General features: G+C 47.3%; 1 protein-coding gene and 1 long non-coding RNA gene across 3 annotated transcripts in view; both read left to right on the top strand.

Annotated features, from left to right (window-relative positions):
* Window positions 1–26719, top strand: part of LOC144502391 (uncharacterized) — a 680705-nt gene that overhangs the window by 258947 nt on the left and 395039 nt on the right. The window lies entirely within an intron of this gene.
* Window positions 10602–26719, top strand: part of pip5kl1 (phosphatidylinositol-4-phosphate 5-kinase-like 1) — a 65348-nt gene continuing 49230 nt past the window's right edge. The window contains exon 1 of the mRNA XM_078227523.1: window positions 10602–10970. Within this exon, the coding sequence (XP_078083649.1) occupies window positions 10602–10970 (369 nt within the window). The remainder of the gene's footprint in view (window positions 10971–26719) is intronic.

Genomic DNA, 26719 nt, shown 5'->3' with positions numbered 1-26719 from the left:
AAAACAAGCAGAAGGGAGAAGAGGATATTTTTATTCTGTGAATTGTTGGAATCGTTAAGTGCGGATTCAATGGTCATTTTCAAAAGGGATTAGATATAGATTTGGAAGGGAATACATTTGCAGGGCTTCAGTGATAGATTAATGGGCTGAATTGTCTTACAGAATCCCTACAGTGCAGAAGAAGGATATTCGGCCCATTGAGACAGCACCGACGGTCCAAAGATGTGTGGGTTAGGTTGATTGACCATGCTAAATTGCCCCTTGGTGTCAGGGGAATTAGCTAGGGTAAAAATGTGGGGCTGCGGGGAGAGGGCCTGGGTGGGATTGTTGTCGGTGCAGGCTCAATGGGCCAAATGGCCTCCTTCTCCACTGAAGGGATTCTATGATTCTATGACTCTTACACAACCTTACCACATAACCCCACATATTTACCCCACCAATCCCCCTAACCTATATAATTTGGGACACTAAGGGACAACTTAGTATGGCCAATACACCTAACCCACACATAGAACATAGAAAAGCTACAGCACAAACAGGCCCTTCGGCCCACAAGTTGTGCCGAACATGTCCCTACCTACTAGGCTTACCTATAACCCTCTATCTTACTAACTTCCATGAACTTATCCAAAAGTCTCTTAAAAGACCCGATCGAATCCGCCTCCACCACCACTACAGGCAGCCGATTCCACACACCCACCACCCTCTGAGTGAAAAACTTACCCCTAACATCTCCTCTGTACCTACTCCCCAGCACCCTAAACCTGTGACCTCTTGTGGCAACCATTTCAGCCTTGGGTAAAAGCCTCTGAGAATCCACTCTATCAATACCTCTCAACATCTTATACACCTCTATCAGGTCACCTCTCATCCTTCGCCTCTCCAAGGAGAAAAGACCTAGCTCTCTCAACCTATCCTCATAAGGCATGCCACCTAATCCAGGCAACATCCTTGTAAATCTCCTCTGCACTCTTTCTATGGTTTCCACATACTTTCTGTAATGAGGCGACCAGAACTGGGCACAGTACTCCAAGTGGGGTCTGACCAGGGTCCTATACAGCTGCAGCATTATCTCCCGATTTCTAAACTCAATTCCTCTATTGATGAAGGCCAGCATTCCACACGCCTTCTTAACCACAGCCTCTACCTGCAACGCTGCTTTGAGCGTCCTATGAACCCGGACTCCAAGGTCCTTCTGATCTTCCACACTGCCAAGCGTCTTACCCTTAATATTATATTCTTTCATTCTATTCAACCTGCCAAAATGAACCACCACACACTTATCTGGGTTGAAGTCCATCTGCCACTTCTCCGCCCAGTCTTGCATCTTATCTATGTCTCGTTGCAACTGCTGACATCCCTCTACACTATCCACAACACCACTAACCTTTGTGTCATCAGCAAACTTGCCAACCCATCCTTCCACTTCCTCATCCAGGTCATTTATAAAAATCACAAAGAGCAAGGGTCCCAGAACAGATCCCTGGGGCACTCCACTGGTGACCGACCTCCATGCTGAAAAAGACCCATCTACAACCTCTCTTTGCCTTCTGTGGGCAAGCCAGTTCTGAATCCACAAAGCAATGTCCCCTTGTATCCCATGCCCCTTCACTTTCTCAATAAGCCTGGCATGGGGCACCTTATCAAACGTCTTGCTGAAATCCATATAAACTACATCTACCGCTCTTCCCTCGTCTATGTGTCTAGTTACATCTTCAAAAAATTCAATTAGGCTCGTAAGGCATGATCTGCCTTGGACAAAGCCGTGCTGGCTTTGGAGTGTGGGAGGAAACTGGAGCACCTGGAGGAAACCCACGCGGACAAAGGGAGAATGTATAAACTTCACACAGACAGTGACTCACGCCGGGAATAGAACCCAGGTCCCTGGCACTGCTAACCACTGTGTTACCCCGAGCTATGTCACTATATGATTCCATTAAAAAAAGGATGTGAAAGGCACTATGTAAATGCAAATTTGTTTATTCTTTCTATAAACCCTGCCTGAAGGGTTTCTACCAGTTGCATTGGCTCCTTGTCTGAAGTCACAAATTGGATAGAATCATAGAGTCCCTACAGTGCAGAAGGAGGCCATTCAGCCCATCAAGCCGACACCAATCCCACCCAGGCCCTATCCCCATAATTCCATGTATTTACTCTGCTAGTCCCCCTGATAGTAATAGGCAATTTACCATGACCAACCTAACCCACACATCTTGGGATACTAAGGGGCAATTTAGCATGGTCAATCAGCCTTACCCACCCATCTTTGGACTGTGTGGGAGGAAACCGGAGCAAACCCACGTAGACACGGGGAGGACGTGCAGACTCCGCACAGACAGTGAGCCGAGCCGGGAATCGAACCCGGGTCCCCGGCGCTGCGAGGCAGCAATGCTAACCACTGTGCCAGCTTTAAGGATTTCCAAACACAGCTTTCAGAAGTACACCTGTCACCTTGAGGTGAGTTGTTGTGCTGTTGTAAGGGTATTTTTCTGCAAGATGTTTTGTTAGCACACACCTGCCCCCACTGAAAGAAATTGGGTGTTAGAAGTTACCTGGCAACATGGTTGTTTATCAGCGAGTGCGTGATTATGGGGTGGATCGAGAGTAGCATTTCTCTGCAATGCTGTCGATAATAATGCTGCTGACTGGAGTGATTTATTCCAGTAGTGTCTGAAAAGCCTGCGCTGCACTAGTCCATTGTTGGAAAGTGACACAAAGGATCTTTTTTTTAAATCTAGGCAGCTCACTGTCAGACAAAAGTTTTGCAATTGAGAAGAGGGCGGCGTCATTTAAAGGAAGGTTTTTATTTCCAGGGGTGTAGGTACCTTCCCGTCCATCTCTGAAATCTGGCTACCATTTAAATAAAGGTTCGGCCCCCAGGCGGGAACAGTGATGGATTTTTTAATGCTGCTGAGCTTCTAGTACTGTCAGCATGTCCAGGAATGAACAGACGGCCGGTTAAGTGAAGCCACTGTGCTCACCGAGAAGCTGGAGAGACTGGGCTGTACCCAAGCCTCAGGAGGGACTGACTAACGAGGAGGATGCCAGAAAACAGGAGGGCGCCTGTCAGCTCAGCCTCACCCCAGGGAGCTCCAAAAAGAATAGCTGTGTAGATCCAGGCAGGTCACAGGGAAGCCAGTTTGCTGTCAACATCCTTACAGAATGGCTGAGGTAAGATTGGCTGAAATCTGTAAAATGCTACCGCAGGGCTAGAGGGGAATATTGCTGATTTAATTGTTTTCACACTTTTATGTTCGAGGTTCATTACAACCTAATTTAAGGATGAATTTGAATTTTGAATTTGTAATCAAAACTTTCATCCGAGAGCAGCTTTTGGGATCAGTTCGCAGATTCCCAATCCAATCGGTTGATCTCTGCATATCCGTATGCAGAACGGGCCTTTCCTAGATTGTACTGGGAGTGAGATTAAAAACCATCTATCACCAAAAGCTGCAGTGCTCAAGTTGTTACAAAAAAAATAGCTGTTCCAGTGCAAAACAGAATGATTGAGGAGTCAGTTTGGAAGGTGGTTTGGGGGCAAATTGAAATTGAGAATTGCAGTTGATGTAATTGAAATGCAGCCAGGAACTCGGAACATTTGCATAATTAAATTAAAAGTCAAATGTTTTGTATACTTTCAAAGGAATACAGCAAATGTACAGCACAGAACCCCAATGGTTCAGGCTGGTGCTGATGCCACCTTTCACCCCACTTCCATCTCACTCACTCAGTGTAATTTTCTGTTCCTTCTCCCCCAAGTATTTAATTGCTTTCAATGCATCAATTCTATTTGCCTTAACTACTCTATGTGGTATTAATGGCTGCTGCTTGTCACTCTCTGGCCGTAACGGTTTTGCTGAATTGTTGAGATCAAGGGTTGGAAAGCGATTTTTGTAAGATATATTTGATTGATTTATTATTGAAGTGGAGATGCCAGCGTTGGATTGGGGTGGACACAGTAAGAAGTCTCCTAACACCACCAGGTTAAAGTCCCAACAGGTTTAAGAATAAGAATATGGTGGCACTGTGGTTGGCACTGCTTTCTCACAGCGCCAGGGATCCAAGTTTGATTCCGACCTTGGGTCTATGTGGAGTTTGCACGTTCTCCCCGTATCTGTGTGGGTTTCCTCCGGGTGCTCCCACACTCCAAAGATGGGCGGGTTAGGTTGATTGGCTATGCTACGTTGCCCCTTAGTGTCAGGGGGACTAGCAGGGTGGTACATGCGGTTGCCAGAATAGGGCTTGGGTGGGATTATTGTCGGTGCAGTCTCGATGGGCAGAATGGCCTCCTTCTGCACTGTAGGATCCTATGATTCTATGCAGGTTTATGTGGAATATTATCCCTCTCTCCACTCGCTCTGTCTGTACCCCTAAAGACTTGATAACCTGTGAAGACTCGCATTCCAACCATTATCTTGCAATTGTGTCTTTGTCTATATGTGCCATGTTTGTGAACTGCCCTCTCCACTCACCTGATGAAGGAGCAATGCTCCGAGAGCTCGTGATTCCAAATAAACCTGCTGGACTTTAACCTGGTGTTGTGAGACTTCGTACTGTGATTTATTATTGTCACATTTATTGGGATACAGTGAAAAGTATTGTTTCTTCCATGCTACGTAGACAAAGCATACCGTTCATAGACTACATAGGGGAGAAGGAAAGGAGAGGGTGCAGAATGTAGTGTCACAGTTATAGATAGGGTGTAGAGAAAGATCAACTCAATGCAAGGTAGGTCCATCCAGAAGTCTGATGGCAGCAGGGAAGAAGCTGGAAAGATTGTTGAGCTGCACAGTATCCACTTGTCGAGCTTTTTGGTGTGGATGAGCATTGTTGAACTATTTAAGAGTGGGAAGGTCTGCTTGTACTGACCAGGTTAATGCCAACGGGAACAGTATTCCACCCAGCTGCTAAAACTTGAGCTCATCCAAGACTCTGCAGGTATCCCAGCTCTCTCATCCCATCCCATCACCCCCCTCTCTCTAACCCACATTAGCTCCCCAGTCCAGTAACACCTCCATTTTAACAATGTTCACCATCACTTTCCAATCCCTCTGTGTCCTTCTCCCTCCCTACCTCTGTAATCTCCTCCAGCTCTACAACCCTACCAGATCTCTGCCCGCCTCCATTTCTGGCATCTTGTGTCTCTGTGATTTCAATCGTCCTACCCATGGTGGCCATCCCTTCGAAGCTCTGGAATTCCCTCCCTAAACCTCTCCATCTCCTTTAGAACACTTTTTACTAAAGCCTAACTGTTTGACCATGCATTTGCTTACCTGTCCGAATTCCTCCTCGCGTGGTTCAGTTTCAAAACACTCCTTGCGCCATTTCCCCAAGTTATAGATGCTACATAAATGTAAGTTGTTGTTGTAAACTTGGCTTTCTTGGGTTCTGGGAATGGGCGGTGCCAAGTGTGTGGATCTTGGGTTGGAATAGAGCAGGATATGTGGTGAACTAACCTGACTGACACTTGCAGGTTCAGGTACAATGTCCTGAGTAAGATGTCGGCGATCTCATAGTGCCTGTACCCCCAGAACAGCAGCGCATGTGGGTGGAAATGAGGGGGGGAATTGCAGAAACGGTGGGAGGGATGGATCACCCATCCCCCGGGGCCCAACTTGTAGAAAATTCCCACATTCCTAGTGAGGTATATCTTGTGTCTCTCATCCTGTCTAAACTCAACAGTTACTCTCATGACGTGCCTATGCACAGTCCCTCACCTCAGAGTGCCTCAGCCCCTTTGTCTCTTTCCCACCTGTTTCAGAAAGGTGGTTTATGTAAGGTTAACATCTGGAGGCACGGTCAATGTGGCTCCCTCCCCTTTGGCTTATGGATCACCCATCATAAATTAGGGGACATAGTTTGAGGATAAGGGGGTAAACTTTTTTAGAACTGAGGTGCGGAGAAATTTCTTCACCCAGAGGGTGGTGAATGTGTGGAATTCACTACCACAGGAAGTAGTTGAGGCCAAAACGTCTGATTTCAAGAAGAAATTAGATTTAGCTCTTGGGGCTAAAGGGATATGGGGGGAAAGGAGGGATCAGGATATTGAATTCGATGATCATCATGAATGGTGGAGCAGGCTCGAAGGGCTGGATGGCTTACTCCTGCTTCTTGTTTCTATGGATGGAATGTTACCGCCCCGCTTGCCGCGGGAATCGGAGCGGGCAAGGGGCAGACAATGGGAAGGTCCGTTGACCTTGGGCGGGATGTTACGATTTCGGGACGAGTGAGGCCATACGTTCCCATCCAATGTTTCTATCTAAACCTCTCCGAGAGGGAAAATGAACATTGCTGTAAAAAGTCCAGTCACTCGTCCACACACCTGAAGGGACTGCGCTTTATTGAATGTAAAGGCACACTTACAGGACAGAAAAAGGCTGTTCGGCCCGTTGTACCTGTGCTGGCTCTTTGAAAGAGCAATCCAATTAGTCACCAATGCCCCGTCCTTTCCATGTCAAACTGCAAATCTCTCTCCTCCTGGCCAGGTCAGTAACACGACAAACACTGGAGAGGAAATATCCTCTCCTACCAACTACCAACCTCACCGAATCTCCAATATACCAGAAACAGGTGATGGAGTTAAGCCAATCCTTCTCTGGTTGGAGATAGAAAGAAGTGACTTGGTTGTGGGGGCAGAGGGGGTCCAAAGATGTGTATCTAAGAGGGGCATGTAGATGTATCATGGAGTGGTAGGAGGTGGGTTTGTTTCTGCAATGGTCTCCATTGTGGATGATGGAAGTGTGCCTGTCTATGTAGAATTGCAGCTTTACATAGAACGTACAGCAAAGAAACAGGCCATTCAGCCCAACTATCCCAGGTCTTTATGCCCCACTTGAGACTCCTCCTACCCTCTTCATCTCACCCCATCAACATCTCTCTCTTTTCTTTTCTCCCTCATCCATCTCTCCCTTAAACACATCTGCACTGTTCACCTCCACTATTGCCTGGGGTGGCAGGTTCCACATTCTACACTCGCTGGATGAATAAGTTTCTCCTGAATTCCCTATTGGCTCATCAGAGGCAATTTGTGGCCCTTAGTTTAGGTCTCCTTCAAATGTGGAAAATCATGGAATCTCTACAATGCAGAAGGAGGCCATTCGACCCATCCAGTCTGCACCGACTCTCCAAAGAGCATCTTACCAAGGTTTACAAAGGACCTGGATATGCACCTGAATGCTGTATCCTACAGGGTCACAGAGCAAATGTCAGAAGCTTCTAATGGGCCAGCAGGTACATGATGGACCAAATGGCCTCCCTCTGTAATGTAAATGACTCTGGTACCATGGTTCAGAGGGGAGTAGGACTTTTGTGTTGAAGAATTACTAGGACAGGGGCACCAGCCATGGAAATATCACTCTGGGATTGGGAACTTGGGAAAATTTGATAAAGCGAGCATGACACCAAAGGGAGGGAACATAAGCAAAGGCCATTCAGCCCTTCAAACCTAGTCCACCATTTAATAGATCATAGCTAGTCTGAACTCACAGCTTCAGAGATGTTCAAATGGAACTGGTGATAACATTGGATCTGTTGTAATGCGACCAATGGTAACAAGCTGTAAGGGTCAGCTGACCCAGTAAACCATGTAACCAATGACAGAATGATGTGATGATCAGCTGACTCAGTATAAATTTAGAACATGTTAGGAATTGTGGGGAGCTTGGATTGGCCTGAGGGTGAGGCCTCAAGTGTTGGAGTAATGAAGTTTCTTCATTAAACGTTGTCTTTGCTTTATAAGTTGGAGTAAGTTTTGTTATATTTTTATTGTCTACACTGGAAGAGTTCCTTCTGGATCAGCAACAGATTCCCAGTTGTAAATGTCCTCATTCTCCCTCGGCCAATGTAATGACTCCACGACTTATTGCAGAGTCCAACATTCCAGCATTATAGTGGTGTTTTTGGAAAAGTTTCTCCCTGGGAATTAGCTCCCCAGTGACATTTTGCATTCTTAATGATTTCTTTCCCAATGGGACCATGTGTTTGGATCGCGCTGTTTGTGTTCAAAGCATCCAGCGGCATTTTAAAGTGTGAGGAGGGGCAAATAAATCAAAGGTGTAATAGAACAGAGCGCACAACAAGGTGTGGGAGCGAGGATCAGCGAGGGGTTTAGCGTGAGAGTTTGAGAGGTCACTTTGTCACCAGTTTTGGGATGCAGAAGAGGGCCGATTCACGCGGTGAAAGTTGAAAGGCGACAAAACACAAGGAAAGGGTATGAGGCTTCAGAGAGAGGCAAGGGATTGGGGTACCGAGATGAGACATCCATTGTGATGTGAACAGGAAACCAGTGTAGATGAGCCGGGGATTGGGGTGATGGACAATGGGGTGGGGGTGGGGGGGGGGGGGGGGAGGGGGCGGTGCGGGATGGTGGTGCAACTGAAGCTGTGACGAAGTTGAAACTCAAGGAAGACAAAGCATACGGGAGGCTTTCGGGAGATTTAAGTCCACAGGTGACAAAAGCAATGATGAAGGTTCGGGGTGAGGCCTAAGCAGAAATGGATGATGATGCAGAGGTAGGCAATCTGTCTGACGCTTGAAGCTTAGCTCTGTTTAGCCAATGTCAACGATTCACCAGACAGAGTTTGTTTGTGTCTGAAAATGGACTAAATCTATCATTCCAACATCGTACATAGAAATTGACAGGTCAGAAGGAGCCCATTCAATGCCTCATTGTCTAATTCACTGCTCTGCCCTCTCCTATTGCTCCTTATTGCCCTGTCCTATCGTTCCTTATCTCCATCTGACACTCGCACTTACATATTTCCTTCTCTCTGCTCCCAGCAAGCCCCTGCATAAGAAAATTGTTCTCCTCTTTTCTCCTCAATTCTGTTGTTCGCCACTCACTCAGCAACCAGTGAAAAGAGTTTTTATCTATTACTCCTTTCAAAACTTCATTTTAAGAACCTGAATAAATCATCTTGTGGCCTTCTCCACCATTAGAAAGGTGCCATTATCTCAAGTGTCTCCTCATGGTTTCTCATTCATGGCCTCACTCTGGTGAATTTCTGTTGTCTGCTCTTCATGGTTTTAATGGGGTTCCTCAGACTGCACAAAGTGCTCTGACGATACTCTAACTAATGTTGCTGTGGTTATTGTCCCTTTTTAAGGATCAATCTGCAGAATAAGGGTCACGTGACACAGGGAATCACCTGGTGATCTCGCATTTCGGTTCCAGAACCTTCTTGGGAGCTGACTGGCAGCCATGGAGGTTGTAAGCCTCTGTATTATCATCCAGACTCGAGACATTGGCTCCAATCGCTCCTCCCCAGATGCTGTCAGACCTGCTGAGATGTTCCAGCATTTTCTGCTTTTGTTTCAGATCCTAGCATCCGCAGTATTTTGCTTTCAGCCTCTGTATTATAGTTATATGTAAATAAACCTTGCAGTTATTATTTACGTAACTGGTAAATCGGAATTATTACATTGGCAACGAGGATAAATGAAAGAAAAAGGTGGTCCCATGATTGAGTATAAAGTCAGGCTGAAGTTCAGCTCTAGCTGAGAAACAGAAGAGTGTTTGTAGATATGCCCCTATGTGGAGTGATAGATCCTTTTGATGCCTCTGTGGAGGATTGGATACGATACATCGAGCCAATTTCTGAAGAGATAAAACCATATTTTATATGAAAAGATAAGTTGGGTTGCCGACATGACATCATTCTTTGGGGAGCGTGAGTAGTTGTCCCTGTACCAGCAAGAGATTTGCTCCTAGCCAAATTGCACAGTGCTCATCCGGGTATGTCTAAGACAAAGATGTTTGCCAGGAGTTGCGTCTAGTGGCCTGGCATTGATGCCAATATTGAGAGCCTTGTCAAGCACTGTGAACAGTGCCAGTAGTTAAGAAAGCCCACCAACGCCTCTACTTTCTCAGAAAACTAATAAGGAAATTTGGCATGTCAGCTACGATTCTCTCCAACTTTACTAGATGCACCATAGAAAGCATTCTTTCTGGTTGTATCACAGCTTGGTATGGCTCCTGCTCTGCCCAAGACCGCAAGAAACTACAAGGGGTTGTGTGAACGTAGCCCAATCCATCACACAAACCAGCCCCCTCCCATCCATTGACTCTGTCTACACTTGCTGCTGCCTCAGCAAAGCAGCCAGCATAATTAAGGACCCCACGCACCCCAGACATTCTCTCTTCCACCTTCTTCCTTCGGGAAAAAGATACAAAAGTCTGAGGTCACGTACCAACCGACTCAAGAACAGCTTCTTCCCTGCTGCTGTCAGACTTTCGAATGGACTTGCCTTGCATTAAGTTGATCTTTCCCTACACCCTAGCTCTGACTGCAACACTACATTCTGCACTCTCTCCTTTCTTTCTCTATGAATGGTATGCTTTGCTTGTATAGCAGGGAAGAAATAATACTTTTCACTGTATGTTAATACGTGACAATAATCAAATCAATTTCAACAAAGGTTGCCCCACTTCACCCTTGAGCATCCTGGCCAGCCATGGGTACGAGTCCATATTGATTACGTTGATCCATTCACGGGCACAGTGTTTTTGCTCCTTGTCAATGCATATTCAAATTGGGCGAAGTGTTTGAAGTGAAGACTCCAACATCACATGCTATACCACCCACGGAATACCCGAAGCCATAATGGAACAGCCTTCACGAGTGCTGAGTTTCAGAACATCACTGCCCACAATGGTACCCAGCACATCAGGACTGCACCTTACCACCCAGCGTCCAACAAGCCATCCAAACCTTTATCTCTGGCCTAAAGAGGCAATCGGGAGGAACTCTGGAGACCAGAATCTCTCAACTCCTCTGGGCTGCACGACCACTCCACATGCAACAACGGGAGTCCCGCCAGTAGCGTCGTTAACGAACCGTCATCTCAGAACCAGACTGAGCCTGGTGTTTCCAAATTTGCCGGGGCGGGCAGAGGCCAGCCAAAGCAGTCAAAAACCAAACCATGATTCATGTCGGTCAACACAATCCTCTTCAGTGGATGAAGCTGTGGACGTGAGGAATTTTGGTTGTGGGTTGAGTTGCATTCATTGTATCCAAAACTGGAGCCCTGTCTTATTGAGTGGACGTAGAAGGAAGGATTGTCCGGAAACACAAGACCATTTGAGAGGGTGAGAATTGTCCCAGAAGCTAGTACTGCCACCTGGGAATGTTGTCGATTTATCCAATCACTGAACAGGCAGGCACAGCCAATATCTCCATGGAAACAGCTAGAACTGGACTGCCTGTGTCTGAAGCGGTGCCTGTCATTGGTTTCAGCTGACAGCAATCCTGTGCCCCAGACAGAGGAGGTACATCAAAAGGTTTTTTAAAGTTTATTTTATTAGTGTCACAAGTAGGCTTGCATTAACACTGCAATGAAGTTACTGTGAAAATTCCCTAGTCGCCACACTCCGGCGCCTGTTCGGGTACACTGTGAGGGAGAATTTAGCACGGCCAATGTACCTAACCAGCACGTCTTTCGGACTGTGGGAGGAAACCGGAGCGGAGTGGTTAGCACTGTCAGGCAACACTGTTAACCACTGTGCTACCGTGCTGCACTCCCCAAGAACTTAATTTATAATTGACTAACTTCATGTACTAAATGTCTAATTATCTTGTACATGTGTAAATTGAGTATTGAAATCTGTATAAAAGGACTTAGAGGGGGAGGGATGTGGCAATTGTCCCTTTAAGGATCGATCTGCAGAGTAAGGACCACATGGCCCAGGGAACCACTCGGGTAAATAGGGTAGGGAGATAACCCTGGTGAGCTGAGGTTTCTGTTCCAGAACCTTCTTGGGAGCTGACTGGTAGCCATGAGGCTGCAAGCCTCTGTATTGTAGTTATATATAAATAAATGTTGCAGTTGTTATTTACCTAACTGGTGAACAGGAATCATTACAGTTGCATACAAATTCATCACCCCCTTGCCTACTCTTTCACTCAATGCTCCTAACTGTTGGACTTTTTAAGGTTTTAATAGGGGCTGGTGGTGCAGTGGTATTGTCACTGGACGAGCAATCCAGACATCCAGGGTAGAGCTCTGGGGACCCAAGTTCAAATCCCACCATGGCAGATGGTGAAATTTAATTCCAGATTTTAGGGCGCCAGAAACCCGAGTTCGATTCCAGCCTCGGGTCGCCGTCTGTTTGCGCACACTCCCCATGTCTGCCTGTGGTTCCTCTGGGTTCTCTGGTTTCCTCCCACAGTCTAAAAATGTGCGGGATAGGTGGATTAGCCATGCTAAATTTCCTCCTAGTGTCAGGGGGATTAGTGGGGTAAATATCTGAGGCTATGGGGATAGGGCCTGGGTGGGATTGTTGTCAGTGCAGGCTCAATGGGCCGAATGGCCTCTTTCTGCACTGTAGGGATTCTATTCTATTCTATCTTCCTCCACTTTCAGGGAGACTCATGTTTGAATCTTTAGATATTTCTATTTGGGTGTATCAGTGGAAAGTCACCATTTATTGCCCTTGAGAAGGTGCTGTTAATGAGGGATTTTAACCAAGCAGTGTACACACAGCTACGAAGGAGATTGTCATTGACTTCAGGAAGCGTAAAGGAGAACATGCCCCTGTCTACATCAATGGGGACGAAGTAGAAAACTTCACGTTTTTAGGTGTCCAGATCACCAACAACCTGTCCTGATTCTCCCCTTGCTGACACTATAGTTAAGAAAACCCACCAATGCCTCTACTTTCTCAAGACTAAGGAAATTTGGCATGTAACCTACGACTCTCACCAACTTTTACAGATGCACCATAGAAAGCATTCTTTCCAGTTGTATCACAGCTTGGTATGGCTCCTGCTCTGCCCAAGACCACAAGGAACTACAAAGGGTTGTGTGAATGTAGCCCAGTCCATCACGTAAACCACCCTCCCATCCATTGACTCTGTCTACACTTCCCGCTGCCTCAGAAAAGCAGCCAGCATAATTAAGGACCCCACGCACCCCAGGACATTCTCTCTTCCACCTTCTTCCATCAGGAAAAAGATACAAAAGTCTGAGGTCACATATCAACCGACTCAAGAACAACTTCATTCCTGTTCCTGTTTCCATCAGACTTTTTAATGGACCTACCTTGCACTAAGTTGATCTTTCTCTACACTCTAGCTATGACAAATCAAATCAAAAAAAAGCTACTATGGTGTGTGAGTCGGACTGGAACTTGCCGGTGGTGGTTTGACCTTACTCCAGCCTTCCTTGCTGGGGGTGGGGTCAGGGGTTTGGGTGGTGCTGTTTACCATTCTCTGGCCCTCCTCGCTGGAGGAGGTGTGGTTGGGTGTTACTGATGAACGAGCCTTGGTGAGTTTGAATTGTAGAAAGGCTATAGCACAGAGTGAGGCTGGCTGATCTGCTGAGTCGGTGCTTCCTCTGTGTATTCCTCCTTGTGATGCGAGCCATACTTGCTAGGCCAGCTTTTACTGACCATCCCTAATTGCCCTGGAGAAGGTGGTGTGAGCTGCCCCCTTGAACCATCACCATCCCAGAGGGTGTAGGTACAGCCACAGTGCTGTTATGGAGGGGGTTCCAGGACTTTGACCTGGCCATGGTTAGCTGTTCCATCCCCAATCCTTCAGCATACGTTGCAACCACAGCACGGTACTGGGGGAGGGAGTGAATGATTAAACTGATGGATATGGTGCAAATCAAACAGCTGCTTTGTCCTGGATGGTGTCGAGCTTCTTGAGTGTTGTTGGAGCCGCACCCATCCAGGCAAGTGGAGAGTATTCCATCACACTCCTGGCTTGAAGATTGTAGGTGATGACGAGGCTTGCGTAGGTGATTTAATAGTGACCCCTTTAAAATTTCTGGTGTGACCATGCATCCTCAATACCGTCCAGGCCAAAGCAGCCTGCTTGATTGGCACCCAATCCACCAGCTTAAACAGTTAACCCCTTCACCACCAACGCACAGTTGCAGCCATGTTAGGTTTCCTCCGGGTGCTCCAGTTTCCTCCCACAGTCCAAAGATGTGCGGGTTAGGTGGATTTGCCATGGTAAATTGCCTCTTAGTGCCGGGGGACTAGCTAGGGTAAATGCATGGGGTTATGGAAATATGGCCTGGGTGGGAATGTGGTCAGTGCAGACTCGATGGGCCAAATGACCACCTTCTGCACTGTAGGATTCTATGAAAACCCATTTGGTTCACTAATGTCCTTTTAGGGAAGGAAACCGTACCTGTCTGGTCTACCTACGACCCAGGGGCATAGAGGTTGACTGTTAACTGCCCTGCTGTAGTGGGCCAGATGCACTGCAGCAATTCACCAAGGCTCTTTCAACAGCTAGGGCGGCACGGTGGCACAGTGGTTAGCACTGCTGCTTCACAGCTCCAGGGACTTGGGTTCGATTCCCGGCTTGGGTCACTGTCTGTGTGGAGTTTGCACATTCTCCTCGTGTCTGTGTGGGTTTCCTCCGGGTGCTCCGGTTTCCTCCCACAGTCCAAAGATGTGCGGGTTAGGTTGATTGGCCATGCTAAAAATTGCCCTTTTTAGTGTCCTGGGATGCGTAGGTTAGAGGGATTAGTGTGTGGATATGGGGGTAGGGCCTGGGTGGGATTGTGGTCGGAGCAGAACCGATGGGCCGAATGGCCCCTCACTGTGCTGTAGGGTTTCTAAGATTCTAAGGAACACCTTCCAAACACACAACCTCTACCATCTAGAAGGACAAAGCTAGGGATCACCACCACCTGTAAGTTCCCCTCCAAATCACTCTCACCATCCTGACTTGGGAGTATATCCTTCACTGTTGCTGGGTCAAAATGCTGCAACTCTCTCCCTAACAGCACTGTGGGTGTACCTACACCGCGGGCTGCAGTGATTCAAGAAGGCAGCTCACCACCACCTTCTCTGGGGGTGGGGGGGGGGGCGCGATTAGGGATGGGCAATAAATGCTGTTCCCAATTAGACTGTGACCATTAACAAGAACATGGACAGCTTTACGTGGGTTTTTCCACAGTGAGAGGTTTTGATTCTGTTCAGTCTTTGGTGAAAGATGTGCTATTGGAATAAAGAAACTAACTGGACTACAAATCGTAGAAACCCGACAGTGCAGAAACAGGCCATTCGGCCCATCGAGTCTGCACCGACCACAATCCCACCCAGGCCCTACCCCCATATCCCTACACATTTACCCGCTAACCTACACATCTCAGGACACTAAGGGGCAATTTTTTAGCATGGCCAATCAACCTAACCTGCACATCTTTGGACTGTGGGAGGAAACCGGAGCACCCGGAGGAAACCCACACAGACACAGGGAGAATGTGCAAACTCCACACAGACAGCGACCCAAGCCGGGAATCGAACCCGGGTCCCTGGAGCTGTGAAGCAGCAGTGCTAATCACTCTGCTACCGTGCCGCCCTGTCTCTGGGTCTCTGCTCATATTCTATATAATTTCATGATGTTGCGTGTCAGCTGCATGTGAACATACATACACACATACAAATGCACACAGAAAGCATCAATTCAATTCCTTCACAAGACATGGGCCTCTGGGCATTGCTGGGCAAGGCCAACATTTGTTGCCCATCCCTAATTGCCCTTGAATTGAGTGGCTTGCTAGGCCACTGCATGGGGTCAGTTAAGAGTCAGCCACTATGCCCTGGCTAGACCAGACAGAGTAAGGAGTCTAACAACACCAGGTTAAAGTCCAACAGGTTTATTTGGTAGCAAACGCCACTAGCTTTCGGAGCGCTGCTCCTTCGTCAAACCGTTTCCTTCCCTAAAGGACATTAGTGAACCAAAGGGTTTTTTTACAACAATCAGCGATGGTTGAGACCAACTTTATAATCCAAATTAATTAACAAGCGTTAGATTTCACCCGCTGATGTGGTGGGATTTGAACCCATGTCTCCAGTGCACCAAGGTAAGAAGTCTCTCAACACCAGGTTAAAGTCCAACAGGTTTATTTGGTAGCAAATAATGGTAAATGGTATTTGCTACCAAATAAACCTGTTGGACTTTAACCTGGTGTTGTGAGACTTCTTACCGTGTTCACCCCAGTCCAACGCCGGCATCTCCACATCCAGTGCACCAATCCAGGGCAGTACCATTACGCCACAATCTCCCCTGGAGTGAATGTGAGAGGAGTAACAATGATTCATTATGCAGCCAGAACGTTCTGTGTCACCTCTGTTTCTGTTTATGTTGGCTTGTTGTGAAGCTGATTATATTGTGTGTCACAAACCCCACACATACACAGGCCGCTAATGAATAAATGAGCTGAAGAGAATGGAAAATTCTGGCAGCTTTTGCAGGGGATGCCATCACAGCTTTCCAGTAACATTCCTGGGGAAGTGTCTGAATCAGCAAGATTTCGAGGGAGAGCTATCCTTCTGAAATACCCTCTGGGTTGCTCACGTTTGGGGAAACTGAGTTAGTGTCAGATATAGGTCCGTTAGCAAAGGCAGGTGATCGTTTCCCAGCTCTCTCAGTAGGCTTTTCATTGGAATTAATCCATAAAGTCTTTTTGTAGCAATAATGTTTGAGTGAAGTTTGTCATCTCTCCTGGTGAGATATATCACAGTGGCACAGTGGTTAGCGCTGCTGCCTCACAGCGCCAGAGACCCGGGTTCGATTCCCGGCTTGGGTCGCTGTCTGTGTGGAGTCTGCACCTTCTCCCCGTGCCTGCATGGGTTTCCTCCGGGTGCTCCGGTTTCCTCCCACAGACCGAAAGACATGCTGGATAGGTGCATTGACCGTGCTAAATTTTCCCTCGGTGTACCCGAACAGGCGCCGGAGTGTGGCGACTAGGGGATTTTCACAACTTCATTACAGTGTTGATGTAAGCCTTATTTGTGACTGATAAAGTTAAAAGTTTAAGTTAAAGTTTATTTATCATGTCAGGAGGTCTTATGGGTAGCCCTGGATCAGAAGGTCCCAAGTTCAAGGCCCACCTCAGGACTTGAAAGCTACCGAAGGTGCATAATGTGGCCAAAGAGATTGATTTTCAGCCTGTAAATCCTCCCAATATACCTGAGGGAAGGCAGTCCAAAGATGTGGATTGGCCATGCTAAATTGACCCTGGTGTCGGGGGGATTAGCAGGGTAAATATGTGGGGTTACAGGGATAGGGCCTGGGTGTGATTGTGGACGGTACTGACTCAATGGGCTGAATGGCCTCCTTTTTGCACTGTAGGGATTCTAGGAGTCTATGAAAGTTTGACACTGAAATGTTCAAGGAGATTTTAGGGCAAATGACCAACAGTTTGGTTGAAGAGGTAGTTTTTAAGGAGTGTGTAAAGGAAGGAGAGCAGGGAAGAGAAGCAGAAAGAGCTCATGGAGTGAGCTACCGAGATTAAGGCAGCTGAAGATATGACTGCCGACAATGGAGGAACGAAAATTGGGGAAGGCGCAAGAAGCCAGAAATGGAGGCATTCAGCGAACTTGAGGATCGTAGGGATGGAGGAGAGCAGTGTTGCCATGAACAGTCTTCTGTTATTTGACTCCTCTGATTGGGCTCACACTCGGTATTGTTGAACACAGTGTTGTACAAAACTCTGTCTCACACATTCTGAACCACAAATTAATACACTCGGCCATAGAGCTCACATCAACTCAATCTCTCCGTTACAGCAAAGGATAGACGGTGAATGGCGGCCCTGCCACTGACACCCATGTCCGAAGAAGGAATAAGAACTTTTGCATCATGGTTTTGAGGGATGCAGTAAACGGAAAGCTCCAGCATATCCCCCAGTGTTTGGTCCGCGTTGTATTCCAGCCAATGTTTTGCTCATGAGGGGAGGCAATGGCCTAGTGGTATTTTCGCTGGATGTTAATCCAGAAACTCAGCTAATGCTCTGTGGACCTCTGGAATTAAGAATCTACTGATGACCATGAAACCATTGTCGATTTTCGGAAGAACTCATCTGGTTCACTAATGTCCTTTTAGAGAAGGAAATCTGCCGTCCTTACCTGGTCTGGCCTACATGTGATTCCAGAGCCACAGCAATGTGATTAACTCTCAACTGCCCTTTGAACAAGAGCAACTAGGGATGGGCAATAAATGCTGCCCCACTGGTGATGCCCATGTCCCATGAATGAATAAAACAATGGTTGGAAATCTCATGGATATTGGATGCTCCGTTCCTCCGATTTTCCTTCCTTTTGTTGAGTGAGTGGATGATCCCCTCTGCTTGTGGTTTGACCAGATTTCAATGTGGGAGATTTCAGAGATAATACAGACTATGTAACCAGCCTCCGCTTTCACCACACACAGATTAAAATCCACCTTTTAAAAAATTGAGAGTTGTTATTGAGGGCGGCACAGTGGTTAGCACTGCTGCCTCACAGCACCAGGGACACGGGTTCAATTCCCGGCTTGGGTCACTGTCTGTGCGGAGATTGCACGTTCTCCCCGTGTCTGCGTGGATTTCCTCCGGGTGCTCCGGTTTCCTCCCACATTTAGTTCATTAAATAAATCTGGAATCAAAATGTCCAGTCTCAGGAATGGTGACCCCCACAAAACGACCGGATTGAGGAGGTGAGGGTGAGGGAGGGGCAATAGGGGAGGCGGTGGCCTAGTGGTATTATTGCTGGACTCTTCATCTAGAAATTCAGCTAATGTTCTGGGGACCCGGATTTGAATCCCGCCACAGCAGATGGTGGAATTTGAATTCAATAAAAAATGTCTGGAATTAAGAATCTACTGATGACCGTGAAACCATTTTCGATTTGGAGGAAGATGTAGCTGGTGTGATCAGTAAGTTTGCGGATGACACAAAGATTGCTGGAGTTGCGGATAGTGATGAACATTGTCAGAATACAGCAGGATATAGATAGGCTGGAACATTGGGCAGAGAAATGGCAGATGGAATTTAATCCAGATAAATGCGAAGTGATGCATTTCGGTAGATCTAATGTAAGGGGGAGCTATACAATAAATGGCAGAACCATCAGGAGTATAGACACACAGAGAGACCTGGGTGTACAAGTCCACAGATCCTTAAAGGTGGCAGCACAGGTGGAGAGGGTGGTCAAGAGGGCATATGGCATGCTTGCCTTTATTGGACGGGGCATAGAATATAAAAGTTGGCATATGATGTTGCAGCTGTATAGAACGATGGTTAGGCCACATTTGGAATACTGCGTCCAGTTCTGGTCGCCACACTACCAGAAGGACGTGGAGGCTTTGGGGAGAGTACAGAGAAGGTTTACCAGGATGTTGCCTGGTATGGAGGGTCTTAGCTATGAGGAGAGATTAGGTAAACTGGGGTTGTTCTCCCTGGAAAGACGGAGGATGAGGGGCGACCTAATAGAGGTGTATAAAATTATGAAGGGCATAGTGAACAGTGGGAAACTTTTTCCCAGGTCGGAGGTGACGAACACAAGGGTTCAAGGTGAGGGGGGCAAGGTTCAACACCGATGTCAGGGGGACGTATTTTACACAGAGGGTGGTGGGGGCCTGGAATGCGCTGCCAGGCAAGGTGATTTGAGGTAGACACGCTGGGATCGTTTAAGACTTATCTAGATAACCGCATGAACAGACAGGGAATAGAGGGATACAAAAGAATGGTCTAGTTGGGCACATGAGCGGCGCGGGCTTGGAGGGCCGATGGGCCTGTTCCTGTGCTGTATTGTTCTTTGTTCTTTGTCGGGAAAAACCCATCTGGTTCACCAATGTCCTTTAGGGAAGGAAATCTGATGTCCTTACCGGAGGCACAGTGATTTGCACGGCTGCCTTACTGCTCCAGGGACCTGGGTTTGAATCCCAGCTTGGGTAACTGTGCGGAGTCTGCACGTTTTCCACATGTCTGCGTGGGTTTCCTCCGGGTGTTCCAGTTTTCCTCCCACACTCCAAAGATGTGCATTGGCCATGCTAAATTGCCTCTGTGTCCCGGGATGGGCAAATTAAAGGGAGTGGTGGGGTAAATATGTGGGGTTACGGGGATGAGGCCTGGGTGGGATTGTATTCGGTGCAGACCCGTTGGGCCGAATGGCCTCCTTCTGCACTGTAGGGAATCTATGATTCTACCCAGTCTGGCCCACATGTGATTCCAGAGCCACAGCAATGTGGTTGACTCTCAACTGCCCTCTGAAATGGCCGAGCAAAACACTCAGTTGTCCACAAGATAGGTCATCAGCATCTTCTCAAGGATAAGTCGTGATGGGCAATAAATGCTGGCTTAATCCAGCAAAGCCACATCCTGTGAATGAATTAAAAACAAGACCATTTGAGTATGTTTTGGTGCTGTCAATGCGATGTAATTCCTTTGTAAATATCAGTAATGTGCACTCTTCTAGATATCAGCATCCCTTTCCTTAACTCTGCAGAAATCCTTATCTGGGCTCCGATACATTCAGACTCCCTTACGGTACAGATTGTTACTTTATTTCCTTCACTTTTTGTTCCCGAACTTTACTTTCTTGGTATTGTCTTTAGAAAAATCTTTCATATTTGCGAGGCAAGGTTATTTAGAGTTATTGAGTCAAACCATTGAATGGAGTCAAGATGTAGATCAGCCATGATCTAATTGAAAGGTGGGCCAGGCTCGAGGGGCTGAATGGACTCCCCCTGTTTCTAGATACTACTCTCTCTATGGTTTTATTCATTCGTGGGACATGGCTGTCGCTGGCTGGGCCAGCATTTATTGCCCATCCCTAGTTGCCCTTGTTCAGAGGGCAGTTGAGAGTCAACCACATTCTGTGGCTCTGAAGTCACATGTTGGCCAGACCAGGTAAGGACGGCAGATTTCCTTCCCTAAAGGACATTAGTGAACCAGATGGGTTTTTCCGACAATCGACAATGGTTTCATGGTCATCAGTAGATTCTTAATTCCAGATTATTTTTTTTAACTTCAAATTCCACCATCTGCCATGGCGGGATTTGAACCCCGGTCCCCAGAACATTCGCTGAGTTACTGGATTAATAGTCTAGTAATAATATCACTCGGACATTGCCTTCCCTATTGTTCCCCCTCTCCCTTGCCTCCTCAATCCGGATCCTCCAGTTGACCTACACAGCACGGAGTGTTATCCCTCCTCCCTGTGCTGTGCTTGACCATTCCAATCCAATTCTAGCCTCCCTGACAAAATCCCCCCTTCATGACCTTGTGATCATCTAGAAAACTGCCGCTCGCACACTAACTGGCTCCAAGGGGAAGCGATGCCATAAGACCATAAAACATAGGAGCAGAATTAGGCCACTCGGCCCATCGAGTCTGCTCCGCCATTCAATCATGGCTGATATTTTTCTCATCCCCATTCTCCTGCCTTTTCCCCCTGACCCCCTTATTAATCGAGAACCTATCTATCTCTGTCTCAATGACCTGGCCTCCACAGCCTTCTGCGGCAAAGGGTTCTACAGATTCACCACTCTCTGGCTGAAGAAATTCCTCCTCATCTCTGTTTTAAAGGATCGTCCCTTTAGCCTGAGGTTGTGCCCTCTGGTTCTAGGTTTTTCCTACTAGTGGAAACATCCTCTCCACGTCCACTCTGTCCAGGCCTAGCAGTATCCTGTAAGTTTCAATAAGATCCCCCCTCATCCTTCTAAACTGCCCTAGTGGTATTATCGCTACATAATTCATCCAGAAGTTCAACGAATGTTCTGGAGATCCGGGTTCGAATCCCACCACAGCAGATGATGGAATTTGAATTCAATAAAAGATATCTGGAATTAGGAATCTACTGATGACCATGAAACCATTGTCGATTGTCGGAAAAACCCATCTGGTTCACTAATGTCCTTTTTAGGGAAGGAAATCTGCAGTCCTTACCTGGTCTGGCCAACATGTGACTTCAGAGCCACATGACTCTCAACTGCCCTCTGAACAAGGGCAACTAGGGATGGGCAATAAACGCTGGCCAACCAGTGACGCCCATGTCCGATGACCCATGACTGACAACTGAATTTTTAAAAAGTGCCACTCACTCCATTACTCCTGCACTCACTGACCCACCCTGGCTCCTGGTCTGCCAATGCCTCCATTTTAAATTCTTTATCTTTGTATTAAATCTCTCCATGGGCCTCACCCCTCCCTATCTCTGTAACCTCCCTCCAGTCCCTCCAGCTCTGAAACCCTGCACGCTCCAATCCTGGCCCCATACTCATCCCTGATTTGAATCACTCCACCACTGAAGGCCCTGGCCTAGGCTGAAGCTTTTGAATTCCCTCCCTAAACTTGTTTTTCTCTCTGCCCCTCTGTCCTCCTTTAAGACGCTACTTAAAATTCAGGAATTGGTCACCTATCCTACGATCTCCGTAAGTGGCTAATGTTTGTTTGATATCCGTTCCTGTGAAAGACCTTAAGGGATGGCACGATGGCACAGTGGTTAGCACTGCTGCCTCACAGCGCCAGGGACCCGGGTTTGATTCCCGGCTTGGGTCACTGTCTGTGCGGAGTCTGCACGTTCTCCCACACTCCAAAGATGTGCTGATTAGACAGATTTGCCCCAATAAATGGGTGGAGTTACGGAGTTTGGGTGGAGTGGTGGACCTGGTTAAGATGCTCTTTCGGAGAGTCACTGGAGACTTGGTGGGCCGAATGGCCTCCTTCTGCACTGTAGGAATTCTATGGTTCTAACTTTTACTACCTTAAAGGTGCTACATAAATCTAAGTTTTTGTTGGTCATGAGGTGATCACAGGGAAGGAGTGAATGAGTGTGTGAATTGTGTCCAGCATCTATCTTCCTATAGTCAGAGGACTGGAATTGGAAACCCAGCCAACAGAGTGATGATGGCTGCTCCGGTTTCCTCCCACAGTCCGAAAGACGTGCTGGTTGGGTGCATTGGCCATGCTAAATTCTCCCTCAGTGCACCCGAACAGGCGACAAAGTGTGGCGACTAGGGGATTTTCACAATAACTTCATTGCAGTGTTAATGTAAGCCTGCTTGTGACTAATAACTAAACTTACAAATAAACTTACTTAAGAAGCCAGTTGGTGTATTCCTTCAATTCTCATATTGCTGCCACATCCTATGTTTTTCATCATTAACAATATGAAGCTGTTGTTGAGAATTGTAACTATCCATATCTATAGTAACCTGTATACAATAATATATCATAGAATCCCTACAGTGCAGAAGGAGGCCATTCGGCCCATCACATCTGCACCTACACTCCAGCAGTGTATCTGACTCAGACCCATCCCCTATCCCCATAACCCTACGTACGTATTTGCCCCACTAATCTTCCTAACCTACTATGGACACTAAGTGGCAATTTAGCACAGCCAATCCACCTAAACTGCTCATCTTTTGCACTGTGGGAGGAAACCCGAGGCCAGAATCGAACCCGGGTCCCTGGCGCTGTGAGGCAGCAGTGCTAACTGCTGCAATATTGTGATGATATTGTGCTACTGGTAAGTCAGACAATAAAGTATTTTATGAAGCTGGGGAATGACACCTTAGCTGAATTCTCCGGCCGTTCACACTGCTGCTGCCAGAGAGAACGGAGAATTTGGCGCTCAGCCAAATCTTCATTTACTGCAGCGGGACTGGAGAATCCGACTGGCATGAATGGCAGGGGAATTCTGGTCCACATTACACACATGCTGATGTCGGGGTCGATATAGAATCTATTCACCTCAATTTCAAAGTTCGCATCCTTGTTTCCAAAGTCCTCCATGGCCTCCCCCTCCCTATCCCTGTAACCTTCCTCCAGCCCCGCAACCCTCTGAAATCTCTGCGTTCCTCTGATTCTACCCTCTCTCCACCACTGGCTGTGCTTTAGCTGCCTGAGCCCTAACCCTGGAATTCCCTTCCGAAACCTCTCCGCCTGTTTGCTTTTCTATTTTCCCCCCCGCTTTCCGATGTTCCTTAAAATCTTCCTTTTTGACCAAAAACTTTGGGTCAGCTGTTCCTAATATCTCCTTAAGTGGCTCAGGGTCAAATTTTGTTTGGTAGTCATTCCTGTGAAGCACCTCGGGACTATGTGCTATATAAATACATATTATTGTTGTTGTACAGACATAGCCTGGGGTCAGTTAGAGGCTGATGATTTAAAGTTTAAAGTCTTATTTATTAGTCACAAGTGGGCTTACATTAACACTACAATGAAGTTACTGTGAAATTCCCCTAGTTGCCACACTCTGGCGCCTGTTCGGGTACACTGAGGGAGAATTTAGCATGGCCAATGCACCCTAACCAGCACGCCTTTCAGACTGTGGGAGGAAACCAAATCACCCAGAGGAAACCCACGCAGACACGGGGAGAACGTGCAGACTCTGCACAGACAGTGACGTAAGCCGGGGATCAAACCTGGGTCCCTGGAGCTGTGAGGCAGCAGTGCTAAGCACTGTGCCACCCTTCTGCCATGCCTATTGGGCAGAAGTGGGTCTTTGATGGGTATTTCTAGATGATTGACCGGCAGCTGTGGCAATTTTCCAGAGGGCAGTAAAAATGACCAAGGATAAATCGACTTTTTCCTGTTTTTGTTTGAAATACTTTTCAGGTGTGACGCAGATTTGCACCCGGGTACATCTCTATTTCAATAGATTGATGTTCAAAAGTAGCACTGTTTTTCAGATGTTACTGATGGTGAAACACTCTTTCTGTGCTTTATTCTTCCACGGGATGTGGGTCTCGCTGGCTGCGCCAGCATTTATTGCCCATCTCTAACAGCCCTCCATTTCAGAGGGCATTTAAGCCATTGGCTTTGGGCCTGGAGTCACATTCCAATGCCGGCATCCCCACATCATGGTCACATGTAGGCCAGACCATGTAAGGACGACAGCTTTCCTTCCCTAAATTCTCCCTCAGTGAACCAAATGGGTTTTTACAACAATTGACAATGGTTTCATGGTCATCAGTAGATTCTTAATTCCAGATATTTTTATTGAATTCAAATAACACCATCTGTCCTGGCAGGATTCGAACTTGGGTCGAACCATTATCCTGGGTCTCTGGATTACTAATCCAGCGACAATAACATTACTGCCTCCCACTGTTGCCCTTGACCTGTGTGGCTTGCTAGACCATGAGTTAAGAGTCAACCACATTGCTGTGGGGCAGACTGGGTAAGATTGGCTAATTTCCTTCCCAAAGACGTGCTGGTTCGGTGGATCGGCTAAATTCCCCCTTTGTGTCAGGGGGATTAGCAAGGTAAACATGTGAGGTTACAGGATAGGGCCTGGGTAGGATTGTTGTTGGAACAGGCTTGATGGGCCAAATGGCCTCTTCCTGCACTGTAGGGATTCTATGATTAGTGAGCCAGATGTTTTTTTGCGAGAATCAATGGTAGCTGTCATGGTTACCATTACTGAGACTAGTTTTCAATTCCAGTTTGTAAAGCAGTGGTTCTGTCTCCAGTCCTGTCCCTGCTTTGCTCCAGTTGAGGACTCGCAGAATAAACCTGCATTTACATAGCTCCTTTCACAGAGGAAAACATCCCAAGGTCCTTTGCAGGAGCGCTATCAAGCAACAAGATTGTCAATGAGTCACGTATGAAATATTACAACAGGAGCTTGGGCAGTGAGGGTAGCTTTTAAGGAGAATCTTCACGAAAGAGAGAGGAGCGAAGGGGGAGGAAATTGCAGAGTTTAGGACCCAGATTACTGGAACCGCAGCATCAAGGATGGAGGTAAGTAAGTTGGGGATGCACAAGGGACCAGGATTGGAAGAGCCAGAGATATCAGTCCCAAGTGCCTCCATTTTAAAGTTCTCATGTTTGTACTGCGGCACGGTAGCACAGTGGTTAGCACTGCTGCTTCACAGCTCCAGGGTCCCGGGTTCGATTCCCGGCTCGGGTCACTGTCTGTGTGGAGTTTGCACATTCTCCTCGTGTCTGCGTGGGTTTCCTCCGGGTGCTCCGGTTTCCTCCCACAGTCCAAAGATGTGCGGGTTAGGTTGATTGGCCAGGTTAGAAAATTGCCCCTTAGAGTCCTGGGATGTGTAGGTTAAAGGGATTAGCGGGTAAAATGTGTGGGGTGGGGCCTGGGTGGGATTGTGGTCGGTGCAGACTCGATGGGCCGAATGGCCTCCTTCTGCACTGTGGGGTTTCTATGATTTCTATGATCCCTCCTTAGCCTCATGTGACCACCTCCAACCCAACAACCCTCACCCTGTCTATAGAATCATTGGCTTCCTTCTCTGTTGTGTTATTCATTCGGCCCATTGAATCTGTACTATCCCTTTCAAAGAACAATCCAGTTAATTCCCCAGCTACTTCCCCATATCCACGCAGTTTATTCTCCTTCTAGTATTTATCCAAATCGCTTTTCAAGGCAACACTATGGAATCCACCCCCACATCAGACAGTGTGTTCAAATCCGAATCACTCCTTAGCCTTTTCACTCCTTGACAGAGAGTAGGCCACAGACAAATCCTCTCCGTCTAATCCAGACTCTCCAGATGTTGCCATGTTTAGCCCTCTGATCTCCTTTTCTGTATCACGCCTTCATGTTTTTCTTGGTCTGCCGTGCTTTCCCTTTCCTTGCAGGTTCCATGTGGGAGCTTGCTGTGTAATGTTGTCCTGTCACCACCTCGAAGTGTAGCTTATGCAATTCCACTTTCGCCTTTTGATTTGGAGGACCATTGGGCCTTGTTTTGCTTCTTGCACAGCCTAATATTATTGATGGTATTTGGCCAGTCTATCCTGTGGATAGTGACCATAGAATCCTACAGTGCAGGAGGAGGCTATTTGGCCCATTGAGTCTGTACCGACCACAATCCCACCCAGGCCCAATCCCCATAACCCCATGCACTTACCCTAGCTAGTTCCCCCCGACACGAAGGGACAATTTAACGTGGCCAATCCATCTAACCCGCACATCTTTGGACTGTGGGAGGAAACCGGAGCACCCGGAGGAAACCCTCGCAGACAC

This window comes from Mustelus asterias, chromosome 13 (assembly GCF_964213995.1).
Source record: "Mustelus asterias chromosome 13, sMusAst1.hap1.1, whole genome shotgun sequence".
Taxonomy (NCBI): domain Eukaryota; kingdom Metazoa; phylum Chordata; class Chondrichthyes; order Carcharhiniformes; family Triakidae; genus Mustelus; species Mustelus asterias.
Note: the sequence above shows the minus strand (reverse complement) of the source record. Positions and strands in the feature narration are given on the sequence as shown.